Source organism: Strigops habroptila, chromosome 1 (assembly GCF_004027225.2).
Source record: "Strigops habroptila isolate Jane chromosome 1, bStrHab1.2.pri, whole genome shotgun sequence".
NCBI lineage: Eukaryota > Metazoa > Chordata > Aves > Psittaciformes > Psittacidae > Strigops > Strigops habroptila.
The window spans coordinates 151261990-151278252 of record NC_044277.2 but is presented as its reverse complement, the minus strand read 5'-3'; the positions used below and the strand labels follow the sequence as shown (position 1 = coordinate 151278252).

Here is a 16263-nt window from a genome sequence, read left to right as displayed (position 1 = left end):
GAGTCATTTACATAAATGCTACATAGCTCCATGTCAGCAGTTTTGAAACCATGGTCTAACACTGCAACTATGCAGTGTTAGATCTCCCGCTGGTTCAAGTTACATCCAGATCAAGCTCAGGCAACTGATGGCCTACTTGTAGAATTAACCACATTATCTGCCTGTAGCTTAACATTCACATGATACAGAGCTTGTACCAGTTTTATTCTTCTAGACTCCAAGATGAAAAGGATACTTAACCCAGCAAAAAGTCAAAAAGACACAGGCGGGTATCATCTTTTTCAGCACAGAGTTGGCCAATACAAAGTTAACTTGTCAAAGTCCTTCTACACAAATCTGAGCTGGTAGAGAGCATTTATTCTGCTTCAACACATGCATGAAATCATCACAACAGTTTTTTGGCTGCTGTCACTTCACGGATACTCTGCACGCATGTCATATCTAACGTGCACTATTATCACTTAAAACCAGTAGTTTCTAGAATTCAACACCAATCATAACTTTGTGAAAGTACACAAGAGAAAAACGGCCAACTAAATTATGACTAAAATCCCAAAAAGCCTTGCTGTCAGCTTTATACTACATTGTCAGTTCTTCCACAGTTAAAAGAAAGGAAGGATAAGGTATGCAGGTCAGCCTTCTGAATGATGGAAACAGAAAGGACTTACAGGAACTGAAAGAACAAACATTCAGATGAGATAAAAAGATAATTATCCATCGCAATGCCGGATCATTACCCAGCACACGGGAAAGCGTCAGACAGGCTGAGAGAGTTGGGCTGGTTCAGCCTGAAGAAGGGAAAGCTCCAGGGAGACCTTGTAACAGGCTTCCAATACTTAAAGGAGGCCTAACAAGAAATCTTGAGAGAGGCTTTGGACAAGGGCCTGCAGTGACAGGGCAAGGGAGAATGGCTTGAAACTGACAGAGGGGAGACTGAGATGAGACATTAGGAAGAAACTCCTGGCACAGGGTGCCCAGAGAAGCTGTGGCTGCCCCATCCCTAGCAGTGTTCAAGGCCAGGTTGGACACAGGGGCTTGGAGCAACCTGCTCTAGTGGAAGGTGTCCCTGCCCGTGGCAGGGGGTTGGAACTGGATGAGCTTTAAGGTCCCTTCCAACCCAAACCAGTCTGTGACTCTTTAAACGCTGACGAAGAGTTCCACGTCTATTTCGTTCTGTTTGACGTTCAATTAAGAGGTGGGTTTTACATTCCCCCAGGAGCCAGCCCTTCGCCTTAGCAGAGTGGCTGTAAAGAACACCCTGCGCAGCCCTTGCAGAGGCTCCCCCCTAACACCACAGCCACCCTTCCAAGTGACAGCGAAGCCGCCCGGCGCTGACGGAGCCGGCCCACCCCGGAGCCCTCGGCCGGCCGCCACACGCGGGAGCCAAGGCCTGCGCTGCGCGACCCTCCTGCCGCCGGCCCCGGGACGCCGAGGCCTTGCCGGGCGAAGCGCGGCCCTGCCCGGCCGGGCACTGCGAACCGCCCGGAGCTGCGTCCCGGCCCCTCTGCGGTACCTGCGACGGCAGCGGGGCGGCTCGTCCCCTCGCCCCGCGCGGCGACGCCTGCTCCTGCTCCTCGCTGATCTTCTGCTTCAGCTTCTTGAACATGGTGGCGGGAGGGAAAGAAGGAAAGAAGGAAGGGACCGGCGGCGAGGGCAGCGCGGTGCGACCCGCCGGCCGCCCAGGGGCGGGAGAGGGGCGCGGCGGGGAGGGTGATGGTGGCGGCGGCGGGACTGAGCGCGGCTCGCCCCGGCCCCGCGGAGCCGCCGCCGCCGCCGCTCCCTCTCCTTCCCGGGTCCCCCCCCTTCAACGGCGGAGCAGGTGAACGCCGCGGTGCTGCGCCTGCGCCGCCAACGTGGAGCCGAGCGCCGCGGGCGGTACGGGGTGCGCCGAGGCACAAACTTCCCGGTGGGATGACCGGCGCCATGGCTCGTCCCGCCCCGGGAAGGCCCGCCCGGCCGGCGGAGGGGAGGCACTGCCCGACCGGCAAGGGAGGGAGAGCGGAGCTGTGACAGCCGCCGCCGCCGCCCCGCTGCGCGCTCCGGCGCTGTGAGGGTTTGTAAGCCCTTGGTTGTTACCACCGAGGTGCTCGATTCTCGGGTTTGTGAAAGCTCCCGGCTAAAAAGATAAGCAAAAGTTGGTTTTTTGAGACTGCCTGAAAAAGCTGTCCGCTAGTAAGATCGCAGAATGGTTTGGGTTGGAAGGGACCTTAAAGATCACCCAGTTCCAACCCCCTGCCACGGGCAGGGACACCTTCCACTAGGAGAAAGTAAGTCGCATTGATTTCATTTAGTCCAACCTAAAAGCTTCTGAGTACTCCTCTGCTTGTAAACATGAGGTATATTGCTTACAAATACAGTACCACTGCCTCAGAGTGCTTATCAATATGGTGATAGGCGCTTTATATATATAAATATATATATGAATATATATATCTCTCCACTCTATTTGTGGAAAGGCGGCATTTGCCACCACTGTTCTTGTTATTATGTCTTTGAAACTACGGAGGAAATGTTCTTGGCGGCTTTAGGTTAAAACCTATGGCTTTAGAGCCCTTGTTGGCTGAATTTTGAGTGTGCGTGGCCAGTCCATGTAGATGCAGAGAGTTGTCAGCAGTAGCTGCCGTTCATTATCCAGCAGTGGGATTGTTTGGAAACTTACCATGTTGACAGTGATGTTGTATTAAGGCTAGGAATACATTATGCTATTTACAAGAAATCATAGAATCCCAGACTGGTTTGGGTTGGAAGGGACCTTAAAGCTCATCCAGTTCCAACCCCCTGCCACGGGCAGGGACACCTTCCACTAGAGCAGGTTGCTCCAAGCCCCTGTGTCCAACCTGGCCTTGAACACTGCCAGGGATGGGGCAGCCACAGCTTCTCTGGGCACCCTGTGCCAGCGCCTCAGCACTCTCACAGGGAAGAGCTTCTGCCTAATGTCTAATCTAAGCCTACCTTGCAGCGTGTGGTCTTCTATACAGTGCCATACTAAGGAGACTGTATGTGGTAATTTTCCTATGCTAAAGTCTTAGTTGATACATGTTAAGGTGATTAAATAATTGGAACTCTGTTAATGGGTTGCAATAATACTAACTCAATGTGGTAATCACACGGCAGTTTGGTATTTTTTACTACAGCAAGGTCTTTTGTTGTTTAAATTCCAATGTACATAATCACCTTCTGTTTTCCGCAGGAAGTGCCTAACCTGGGTTTTATCAAGAGGTTAAGTAATATTTGTATAATTTAGTCATATATTGATTGGTGGCATTTAAGCAAATCAAAGACTGTGTTTTTGAAGTGCTACAAACCAGCAATATTTTGTGCTATGTGTCTAGAGTTGCTCAGACAATACAAAAGTGGTATCCCTTATTAAACGGTAGTATAAGAATTATGAACATATATGTAGTAACTCCACAAAATACTATCATAAACCTTCCAAAAGGACTTTAAATGTTTTAGCACCTGGGCAAGTTTGATGAAAACATTTTGTAATATACAAAGCATTTAATCTAATCCCCAGAGGAGTCTTAGGGGAAATGTCTGGAACCATATTTCTGTACACATACACGTATGGTGTCAAAGTCCTTTACTTAACTGAATAGTACCTCTATATATATAGAGGGTCAATCTGATCTTAGTAGATTTCTTTGTGAAGTTAAAAGTAGTAGTTGAAAGTGAACATTTGCCCCTCCTTTTTTGTCTTCCAGTACACCAGTTATCATAGGCTAAACAAGAGAAATATGACATTTTGGTACTGTCTGTGAAAGATGAATGTATATCTGCAAACAGCCCTTGTTATGGTAGATAATTAAGAATAAAGGTCTGTTCCAAATGAAATCTATAGCAGTCATTAAAGTATTTCCGTGGGAAAGGGAATAGAGCATAAAGTAAAAGACATTGTTTTCATAGCAGTCTAGACTTCTCTAATCGTCAGCAACAGCAGCCCACACATCCCTGCAGTCCCATTCCTTGCCTCATGCTAGCTCCAGCGCTTGTCAGACCTTCCCTTAGTCATTTCTGCGTGTTGAGTCTGCAGAAAAATAGCCTGACAAAAGAGCAAATGATTTTCTGCTGACTTACTGTGCTGAGTCCCCCGAGTACAGGAGCTGCTGCAAGAGAGACAGAGGCAGGCAGGAGCTGGATAGCTTTATGTTGCCAGAATTGTTTCAGACTGCAGGAACTGAATTAATCCCACTAAGTGCTACTTCAAGTTCAGCTTACAAGCAACTCCGTTACTGAAAGAATTGATAGTATCTCAACCAGTAACTATCTTAGCTGCTAATGATGCTTGAAGTATTCATGCATATAGCCTCCAGCCAGTCTAATATGATTTTTAAAATGCTGTCTTTAAATTCCTGCAGCTTTCTGAAGTCACAAAAAAGCCATGGACATAAATTATGAACATGACTTTCAGTGCTCTTTTCCACACCTACAACTCCAATTACCCTGTGAGAAATGTACAAATTTGTGAGCAGCTAGCTCTTTCAATCCCGTCATCCATCACAAATATGAAAAGACATAAAGGAAAGCAACACAATATATACTGTTTCTGATAACTTTTTAATGTTGGTTCATATTTTGTTTGGAAAGGAGGTTTGCTGTGTTTGAAATCTTCCTTACATTATCATCCTGCTGTTAAAATAATGTTTAGTATGAAATATTCTTATTATTCCTACTGGATAATATTTGACATTGAGGGAGTTACTTGAAAATTAAATGAACACGAACTGGTAACAGAGTAAACAAACCTAAGCAGAAAGGAGCACTTATCATGTAACAGGAGTTATTGTCTAGAGCTTATGTACACTAGAGCTATAAACTGTTCTTTATAGACAGTTTATGGAATGTTGCATTGGGTAATAAGTTCAGTTTTACTCCTCATCAAATTCAAAACACTAATGTTGATGTTAAAGCAGTCAGGGAGTGTACCATACATAAAAATGCACAGGTAATCAGTTTCAGTTAGGAAGTATTGTGATCTTTACTACAGCACAAAGGTTAGAAACAACAGCACGTTATCTGATAGTGCAGTGACAGCTCATTGTACCTGAAGCCTACAGAATGAGGAGAAATAGCTGTGCAAAGTAAATCCTTCATAGTGCTGTGATTAGCACCCTGAAAGCTTTAATATTAATAAAATAGCTAATCAGAGCATTTGTCTAGCCCAATTTGATTGCCGTTTTTGCTTTTGTATCTAAATGTTGTGACTTACAACGACCACCAGATGACAGTGTTCCAGAAGATTATAACTACGCCTTTACAGAGTCATTGTCAGTATTATAAATGCAAAACTATATCAAGAGTGGGATGGGCGTTTTAAAACATTCAGGTCAGGGAACTGAGAAAAAACAAACCAAACCAAAAATCCTTCTGTGTACAAAGCTCTAAGTAACTTGCTGGGTATCAATTAAATTCCTTTACCGTGTGACTGACTTCATGGTTGCTTTGCAAACAGTCTATTTGCTATTTATTTGTATATTCATATATTCACCTGTGGTGCCCAGATATTGGTCTGATCTCAGTGAAGGTATAACTGAGCAAAAAGGTTCATTAATAGCCATCCGAATAAAGACAGTGAGTAATTTGACGGAGAAGTCAGGTCTGTGTTTTCAAAATGCACAAGGCTATGAAGAGAGCAATAGCACTGTCTGAGGGAGCTGAAAGGTAGCCTAAAGGCTGCAGCTGCTCAAACTGACAAGACAAAAGGCATTAACTCACTTCAGAGTGAAGAAAAGCTGATGGGCATTGCTGCTCTGCACCTCTCTGCTCTATAGGGAAAGTTGTTCAGAGATCACATTTAATGTCATACACCTCTCTTGTCAAAAGTACAAAGTGCAAGCTCAGGAACTGAAGACTACTAAGAACCACTCACTAGTTAGGACTGCAGGAGGAGAAAAATTATCTGGATTTATTCAGCTGCAAGACCATGAGCCGTCTTTCTGTGAATGGGAATGTAAAACATGGAGAGATTCAAAAATGAGTGACAGGATTCAATCCTGCAAGATTCTTACTTTCCTAAAACAAAAATCTTCGTTTTATCACTACCTTGTTAAGTGGCATTGCCTTTCTGCTCTGTCTAGAGCATCAAAACCTTTCTCCTAACTTCCACTGCACTTGAATTGTACCTTAAAAGGTCTGGACATCACAGAAAGGGAGCCAATGATGCTATAAAACAGCAGATCCTTTATATCAACAGTGGTGCTAGTCATGAGTTTGATTTTAAATTAGCTGGCAGCAGACTCTTGTATGAGTGCTTTCATTCTTTCTTCTATAATCACTATATAGTGATATCTATATACAGATAGATATAAAAAAACCCCCAAAAAACCCCAAAAAACCAAACAAGCCACCAAAATCAACCCAAAAAATTAAATCAAACCAAACCAAATTTATATGGGCAGTGATGTTGTATGTAAAAAGAGACAATAACTTGTTCCTGAAGGCAAAGCTTCATCTTGGCAGAGGTGTGGGCTGGTTTCAAGGAGACCTGGGTTCTATTCCCAGATCTCTCAGTGCCCTGATCACCCACCCTGGGCAAGTTACTTTGCATCTCAGTTCTTCTGTTGGTATTTTAAAATCAATTACAGTGATGCTACCCAGTTTCCTGCAAACACATGGTTAGTTTTCCTCTTTGCTTGGTAGAAAGGTGAAAGGAATGGCTGCTCATTTAGATACTTTTTAATAATACTGAGATACACATTCATAAGAGAATTATCTCCCTGCTGGCATTTACTTCTGATTCTATGATAACATTTTCCCCTTAAGCACTCTCGTTAAGAAACAGCAAATGATTTTGCTTAATCAATTACTAGTCATCAGGGCTAAGGATACATGGAAAGATTTTGAGACTGAGGTTTTTCAGTTGGGAAGAGCTAAAAAACCTACTTTAATTTCTGCGATCCCTTTAGCTAAATGCTGAACACCTAAACCCACATCACTGGAGATGCTACACTCAGCAGAATTCACTGCTGAGGAAAGTCACTGAGTCATAGCATGACAGATTCTTAAAGAAGTGTACTGAATAACATTTGCAATTACCAAGGTAAGCAACTATTTCATGGAGAATCAGGAAGTGTTTTTTCCCTGATTACAATACTGTGTAATTTGACAGGTCATTAAGGAGAACATTCACTTTCTCTCTGGCATCAAATTTATAGAACTGATGGATGCAGAATACAGAAAAGTGATTTAGGAAGAATTATACTACTTCACTGCATCACAGTTTCTAGAATCTACAAAACAGAACAAATACACGTGTTTGTTCTGTGATAACACGAAGCCATTACATAGAAAAGAACAAAGACGAGAGTTTTATGTAGCTAGATCTATCAATTAGTGCTTGAATTCAGGACATACGAAGGTTATGAATATAACAGATCTCTAAGAACACTAAATCAATTTCAAATTAGGAATTTGTCAGTATTTAGGATGATATCCTGATACTGCTATGTTGTATTGTAGTACTCCAAATTTCCTGCCACTTTTACATTTCAAATGTTTAAGGGAAGTGTTTCTCATCCTTCTCAACTCCTTTTTCTAGCTCCCAGGATGTACTATAAGCTTTGCCACTGTGTAAGGTGGAATATCTGGTTGAAGAGACCCAGGGCTCCAGGCCTGAAATTCCTTTCATGTGTGACCTACTTCTCAATGACAGGCTCAGAGGGCATTTCTCCGTGAAGAAAAGTAACTTTCCTTTCAGCTGAAAATAGTGAATACATCATCACCTCTGCCGAACTACTACAGGAGCAGAGTTGGTTTTCAGTATTGATTTGCATGCATTATACCTGGCTTTCTTGAAGTGCTTTAGAAACAAAGGCATGGTAAGTCTGGTGGCTTGGCATAAAAAGGGCAAGACAACCATGTCATTTATTACTCTCTCTCGCTACATTAAAGGATTTCAGGCAATTTTATTGTTATTTCCAACACTGCCAGGTCCTTCTTATGAAACCAGGAGCCTTATTGTGAGCTTATTCTGATTTAGCAGCAATTAGCAGGCAACCAAAGAAACTCAGAGTTATGATGCAAGACACTGTTTACTAAAGAATTTGCAGTACAACTTTTCCTCTGCGGCTCTTTTCTATTAAACACATGTGTTACTACTTATTCACAGAAGTGCTACACTGAATTATTTACTGGAGATGAAGGTCAGACCTTGTGCTTAGGCGGGGGGGCTGCTGTGGATATTTGGGTCAGAATACACAGAACTCATGGAAACACTAAGATGTAGTTCTGTCTCCTGCCAGTAATGACTAGAGACATGTTGTTTAGTCATTTGATTTCCAAGTGTGAAGTGTCATGTATTGTTCTTCTATTATCCTACCCTATTCAGTTCATCCCTGAAACTATCAAAAATAGCAAGAAACATTATTTCTCCATCGTGTAGCTCCCTAGACCTCCATTCAACTCATTCTTCAATAGAAACTCCCACAATCCAAAGCACTAAGTTAATCTTGCAGTTAAGACACGGAAGGAAGAGAAAAAGCCCATTATGGTCAGACAGAGTGTCGCAAACAGTTAAAATTTCATACTTATACTATAAATATGCACACAAATACTTAGAAGGAAGGCATAACTTCCTTTTGGCTCTGTCCAGATACTATAAGAAAGATACCTCTTCACTTGCTGTCATACTGCATTAACCACCATCATGCTATTATGTAATTCTTGTTCAAAGTGTGCTCTAAATTTAACAGTTTGCACCCAAAAGGTTTCATGCAGCATTTTCTCCTCTTCCTCCATGTATTAAACACTGCTTGAAGTTAATTAAGCTCAATATGAAGGTTCATATATTCATTAAGTTAATTATTCAAAATATTTTTCTAGATCTTTAATTCTTCATAGTCTAGTGATGCAAACTTTTGCTAGACCATGAGGGGCAATGCTAAGCCAGTAACATACCGCCAGGTAAGATTGAATTTAGCTCTTGCCAAACTCTTACAACCTTTTAATTTCCTATAGCTATAAGCAATGTCAGAAAGTCTCATTGGGCAATATACTGCCCACAAGCCACATGGGCTCAGGGTCTTCTGGTGTAGCCCATTTAGCATGTACTCAAGCAGGAGACACACAGGAAGGTTAGATATAGGGAGGTAACTGTGGACTACTATGAAATAACAAACCACCGTGAATGGGGTTGCTTTAGCTTCTGTGGTGTCAGTAATCCATAGAGTACACAGTGCATACTTACATACTCTTGTTGCCATCACCTTAGAGCCTGCAAACTAGCCATGAAGCTATTGAGCAGTTCTGGAAGTAACTTCTCTTACCTAAGCAGCCTGAAATACTTCAGAATCAAGGTGGTACTTCTCTGGAGTTCAAAGGAGAAATTGCTGCTTCAGGAGAATAGCTAGTCTCCAAAACCAAAACTGGAAAAGCAGACATCATACACACAAACACAGTGGTTGCTCAACACAAGCCTCAGAGCAAATAAAACAGATGGGTGGTAGGCTGCAAACACAGACCAGAGCAGAGAGGCAGGTATATGAACAGTCTTCAAATCACTCTTTATCCATAAGTACGTGAAATTTCTGAATTCTAAGTTCAAAGATTTGCACTTTTTGAATGCAGTTTTGTCTTTTTTAATCACTGATTTACAAACAAGTTCAGTTGCATCATTCATGCAGAGACGCCCTAAGAACACAGAAGCAGAAAAGAGCAAGTCTAAAGCTTTGTTATATGGTGCAAAGGAAATAATGATGGGGAGAGAGCTCCCTCATGCTTATTTGAGAAGATTACCACTGCAGACAAGATATTTAACTCTTATGAAATAAACCCCATTAATGACAACTAGTAATTTTACTTCTAGTTAGTGAAACTAATTTTATTTCTGCTGTAGTGGGAGAATTTTGTTGTTTTGTTAATTTGGTCTAACATTAAGACCGCTCAAAGGCAAAGGCTGCTCAATGACAGTTGCTCAATGATAGAAATACTGAAAGCATAGAAATCTGAGGTTTGTCTCCAATGTTTCCAGAAAATATGATTTTTAGGAGGGAAAGGGAGAAGAATGTAAATACTGACTATGCTTAATAAGGCTTGCTGACTGAAATGAAACACTTCCGTGAAGAAGGAGAAACCTAGTAAGTACATCAGTTACCACAGAAAGCATTTCTAGATTTTAAATAAAAAATACGATTTGCTTTTTAACATCACCTTCTGATGCATTGTAAATACTTCAGAATATTTTTGTTTGTTGGCATTTTTTGAAATAGAGAAAAGCATAAACATTGAAAACACAAACTATTAACAGAATTCGAAACATAGGACTCAAAAATCAGACCTTGCAGTGCAAACAGAGAAGAGGTGAAGGATCAGAAAATGGAATCGCTGTAGAGATAACAGCACAGTACTGAGAAATGAGAGCAGTGGTACTGCCTTACATTAAAGACACAAGCATCAGGTCTTCAGTACACCAGTGTAAAAATCTTCACCTCACTGTGGTCCTGACCTTCCAAGCACTTCTATTGCAGCAAGCTGCAACAAGAGCCTACTCCCTGCCAGCAAGAGGCTGCAAACAGTAGCAGCTTCAGGGGTACCTAAAGCTGACCTTGTACATACTTAGCACCGTCCCAGACATGGGCTGGCCCCAGAGCAACTGGGTGAGCCACTGAGGTTACTTTCCAGGCTCTATGCTGGGCTCTAAACTTTTGCCATTAAAAAGGGAATGATTTCAAATTAAAAACCTCTGGACTTTTTACAGAACTTCCAAGTGGAACTCACACTTCTCGTCTTTACCTAACATGCTCAAAGGCAGATGTAAAATAGGGTAGGTCAGTTTTGCCCTTTAATCGTATATGAAGTTGCCCAAAAATTGAGCCAGTGAGTAAAACAGTTGCATCCAAGAAAAGCTTAGATGAGCTTCAGGTCAATGTCTTCCTTTCAAATTTTTTCATGATCTCGATAATTTCTGGGGTAACTTTTTACAAAACATCTTGGTAGCCTTTCTGGGATGCTCCTCCTTTAGATCTGACAAATATGAACAAGCACAAACCTCAAATAGCTAGTTTAAAACAAGTGTTTTTACTGTTTTTCCTCATCCAGCATGAAAGTTATTTCTTTCCTTTGATGTAAAAGCTGTGCTATTTTAACAGTAACAACATGTAGATAGGAAGCTACTTACTTTCTGTTCTAGGTTATACTCCAGACACTTACTGATACTTCTACACTTATTTATGACAAATTATTATGTAATAATAATAATGTTATGTAACAACTATTATGTAGTTACGTACTTTCAAGCAACTACATTTTAGTTGTATCAACCTATGTTTTTATGTTTAAATACCAGTTATTATCCTACTGGTTCTGTTTGGTACCATCTTTTACAAGCAACCCAGCCAAATGTCATCTCCATGACATACAAAAGTAGATAAATGCAGATGCAGAACTGGTTGTTCTAAAAATGAACGTGGCTGTCTTGCTTACCCGGAATTGAGAACTGTGGTATTCGCTCAGGAAACAGGCAAAGCTTGAAAAGTCAGCACACGTCTTACTTACGCTGGTCTGGTGACTATTTAAATTTCTTCTCAAAGGTTTTGAAGTAAAGCAGGCATGGAGAGTTAGGAGAATACTGTGGCATCTTTGGTAAAGGAGGAACCTAACAGCACAAAATGGTTCTTTAAATAGTTGCTTGTCTTTAGACACCGCAACCTGTTTGAGATTCCATTTAGCCTAGGTTTAATATTTAATTCATTAGTACATGATGTTGTGGTTTATACATATTGCATGTATGTGTATTTTATATATCTAAGCGAAAATTACAGTTTCTGTTGGTGACTTGAAGGATTCCTAAATTGGTGGATTAACCTGTTCTATTTTCATTAAATCCTAAAAGTATGTTTTCAGCCTTAAGTAATTAAAGAATCTGATGTGTGTAATAAAGTAGCAAAACTAAGTTGTTGCATAAAAGCTTAAGGTGTGGTTCAAAGTATAGCTTTGCTCTAAAAAATTACTGTAAAAACAATATGAAGAAAGCGCCATGTTTGTTGTGCCTTGGTTCTGACACATCAGATATGCTTTTTGTAGTTGTTGTCTTTTAGTTTGGGTCCCCCCCTCCCAGGCCCACAAACCCAACCTTGGCTCCTGCTGTCACCCAGCATTATTTCTTGCTCATGTCTCACTTCCTGTAACTGAAGTTCTCCCTGCCAAACAGTGTCCTCATTACAGTTGTGTAATCCCAGTTTTTAAAAGTGATGCCCTCGGTGACACGTGTGCAAGCTGAGCTGAGGTTGTGTAAGTAACCAACTGGCTCTCTTAAATGGGTGCTAATAAACAAGTCTGCACAAGAAGCTATAATCCAGTTTGCGTGTGCTTGCTCTCTCTTTTTTAGCTGAGCTGGTCAGAACAGTTAGTAAGCGTACAAAATATTCAGGCATGAATCATCACAAAAGTTACTGGATCTCCTCTTGAATGCTACAGAAATGTTGAGCAAGACTGTCACTTCAGAATTAAATCATGCCTGGAAGCAGAACTGCCCAGCATATATTTGGGATGACATCTGTTTGCTTTTATACCATTCATACATTTACTCAGCCTAGAAACAGTAGAAGAGAGACTCTTTCCTTGCATTAACTATAGCTTTGTTTACTCTGAAATGGTTTGCCTTTTGCTAACGTAATTCAAGAAGTCTCACAGAGTTGCGTAGGTATCACACATAGGAGTAATTTAGGACATCCCTTAATAAACACAATTACATGCATGATCATCTTAAAAACCCCTGAAAAGGCAACCTAAATCCTTAGAATTGCAAGTAATCTTTCCTTGTTCATGTATCAAATCCAGAATTCTACAATATTAAAGGTTTTTTTAGATCAGAACTGCGCATTACATACATAAATATAAATACTTGCTTTTTATTCCTTCTAGGTCTCAAAGCTTGAGCTGCCATAACCCTTGGAAGACTCAACATGAAGTCCACATAGAGAAAATTTGCTACAAAAATCTAAGTAATTCTATGTTCAAGCTCTAAAATGCAATGTACATTTAAAGCAATATTATAAATTTTATTTAGCTTAATTTCTTTAAATATTTTCAAATTATATATCCACTTTTCAGTTTGGCTGGTTCTAGTGTTACAACTAGACATTTGGAGTCTTCTAGTAGCTTACTTTCTAGCTTAATAAAAGTCTGAAGAGTGATATGCTGTATCAAAATCCTGTATAAGGTAAATGATTAAAGACAAACGTCAACAGGTTAGATTTGAAGACACATAAGACATGGTTTCAACTGTATTTTATTTAAATGAATTAACTATTACAAACATTTCTGTGAACTTTTCACATTTTTCATCTTCCTCATTGTTTTCTAATATTTGAATTCCATTAGCACAGTATTTCTCTAAAATGGCAAGAATAGAAACTTACCTTATAAAACCACCAACCACATTTGTAGAGTATTATAGCCCTATAATTTCAAGCATTGGAGCTATTATCTGCTCTAATCACAACATGGCAAAGCTGGTTTTGTCCTAGATCTTTGGGTGCATGTCCCTTATAGACAAATATTACTGAATTCCCAGTCTTCTGATTTTCCATTCAGTAAATGTAATTAAACCAAATCTGCTTAATTAGAATGGGCTGTTTCTCTCGCAGTGCTGAGCATCCATAGCTGCTATTGACTGAAGTGGCAGTGTCTGCTCAGGAGCTGGAAAAAAGAAATTCACCAAAAGTGATAAAGTCTACAAAGAAGATACCACTGACTGGCTTGTCTGAGCAATATACAGATTTTACAGTCTCTAAAGTAAAGTGCAGCCTGACATTTAAATTCCTGTATCATTTGTTTCTCCAATTTAACAGTACTTGCATGAAGGAAACATCCACCCTCACCTTCAAATAATGACGCAAATTAACATCAGACATACACCAACACGGAAGCAGCACACTGAAGCAGTGAGTAGCAGCGTGCAGCATAGAGGCTTGATACTGCTGGAAAAGAAGCCTCTCTCTTTCTGACTTTCAGATATCCCATTTGGTTGGCTTTTAGGCAGAGGGTCAACTTTGTTGCTGGAGAAAATGAGAAAGTGGCTCAGTGAAAGCTATTTGTCTTATACAGAGAATCTGTGCACTTGACATTGAATTGTAAAGGAGTGGTTCCTTCAGGTATGAAGCAAAAATAAAAGAGTATTTTAATTATATTTTCTAAAGACAACAATCAATCATAGTGAATATGTCTTAGTTATATGAATAATTACATGTTCACCTCTGTATACTGGTGGGAACACTGTAGTAGGTGAAGGTAATTTGGGTGTAGGGATAGCAGGCATAAGAGAGTTCTGATAAACATCCATTAGATTTTAGTGTGTTAAAAAGATCTAAATATATGGAAAAGTCATATTTAAACTTTGCAGTCTATGACATTTCTACATGAAACAAAATGGACATCAGAAAACTAAGAAAAACGTGAGTACAAACTAAAAGATCCATGTTTACTCACTTGTGCTTTATATAAGACACTGCTCCTTCGTTTTGCAAACTCAACACAACTGTATAAAAGTGTGAGGTGATTTCCTCTACACAGCTTGTGTCATCAGTAAAATCAATCAGCATTTACACAATCCCTTTTGGGGGACACATAACAAAGAAAGAATAGATCATGACTTCAGGTTGAGTTGCATGAATGATACTTAGCACAGGAAATTGTCAGTATTTCTATATATATGAAATGGAACATAAAGACATGTAGACGTACATTTATCAGGTCTATAAGGACAACGATACTTGGATCTCTAGTTGTTTTTACAGTGGAGTAACAATGAAAAGCTCTGTATTAAAACTAAATAATATGTCTAATATAAAAACCTTCACATTTTGAAATAAAACTTGATTTTTTAAATTCAGTTTTTCAGAATATAGCTTCATTTTCTTAAAAAAAAATAAAAGTTTCTCACAAACTCTCAGTCCACAAACCTTAAGATATTTCATAATTGATTTAGAACTAAATGGGATTGATGGAAACAATACCAGTATCTTCCCCTTATTTCTTATTTAACAAGCTGATTTTGGGACACTGTTAAGAGCACTCTAGCACTTAACGTTTTCCTGTATACAAGTGGATACCAATCCATAGCAATTAAAAAAATCTTCCTATGAACACATTCTAAACATAAAACACAATAGTCTAGTGCTTTCCTTATTTCTAGAAGACTTAAAGACCAAACCTGTGAAAATAAGAACCTAGAAAGTGGGGAGCATTCTGTTTTCAAATGTTTGGTCACTTAGCAAATCTGTGTTAAAACAGAAGTTTTCTACAAAAGATTGCATTTACTTGGAAATCTTGATTTCTGGGAAAACATTGGAATACAAGGTGCTCAGTTAGCTCTACCCACAGCTATTCAACAGACAGTAGAACACTTTCCCTGCTGAGGATGCAATGGATCTGACCAGAACAACTCATGCAAATCTACTGCTGGAGAGCACCGGAAAGATTTGTAGGTGCTAATCCCCATCAAAATGCACAATTCCTACTGTGCCTTAGAGTTCTGCACTACTAAGAGTAAATGAGGTAAAAGGGAAAACTAAGTCTCACCAATTCTGAGTTACCTTCCAGTCTTTATCAACCCCTGCAAGGACGACAGCTGTGAAATGTGCATATCTCCACAACAAACAGCCAGGTTTTTTCTGCTCCTTGGTAAAATGTCATAGGTATGCAAAAACACTATAGAGGAAGCCTGGTAATAGTCCCTCAGCACTCCAAAGAATTCTACAAAGGATTTAAATAAAGAATTTTGTGATTATGTTCAGCATGCAGTCTGCATGCATCCTACCTTATACCTATTTCCAGTGTTTTCTTTTAAGACTTGAATTCTTTCCCATCATTTACATTTAAGTCACGCAACCCTTTGCTTATTGCTTTGAATGTCACTGAAAATCAACCTTACTTTGAATATTGACAAGTGCTTCAACATACAAATCATTTTAAAGAACTTTTGAGTGTGCCACAGGGTTACGTATTCTTTTGCTTGCTTTAGTTTTGCAGTAACTAAAACTGTGTTTTACTACTCTAGTAACTGAATTATAAACTGCTGAGTGTCTGTTCATGTAACTTTTACATTTAACTTACGGTAGAAACTGTCTGCTGTGGTTCTGGAAAAAAAAGTAAAGTATGTTCAGTTGTGCCAAATTGACAAGTGATGGTATCTGAATTGAGGAGATGAAACTACAGAAAAGAAAGGGGACAAAACGTGAAGGAGAGAAAAAAGTGGAAGTGGTTGGAATTTTCTTAAACTGCTATGTTAAATCAATCGGTCTCCATCATTAAACCAATCTATCAGTT

The 16263-nt window shown here is 40.0% G+C and overlaps 1 protein-coding gene and 1 long non-coding RNA gene across 2 annotated transcripts in view; one reads left to right on the top strand and one right to left on the bottom strand.

Moving 5' to 3' along the window:
• Positions 1-1672, bottom strand: part of GOLGA4 (golgin A4) — a 55484-nt gene extending 53812 nt beyond the window's left edge. Inside the window, exon 1 of the mRNA XM_030481074.1 lies at positions 1514-1672. Coding sequence (XP_030336934.1) covers positions 1514-1606 — 93 coding nt within the window. The 5' untranslated portion in view covers positions 1607-1672. The remainder of the gene's footprint in view (positions 1-1513) is intronic.
• A 238-nt stretch (positions 1673-1910) lies between these two features.
• On the top strand, positions 1911-14823 carry LOC115614948. Its single transcript, XR_003993902.1, has 3 exons — positions 1911-2267; positions 12859-12938; positions 13584-14823. It is a non-coding gene; the product is annotated as an uncharacterized LOC115614948 (long non-coding RNA).
• The last annotated feature ends 1440 nt before the right edge of the window (positions 14824-16263 follow it).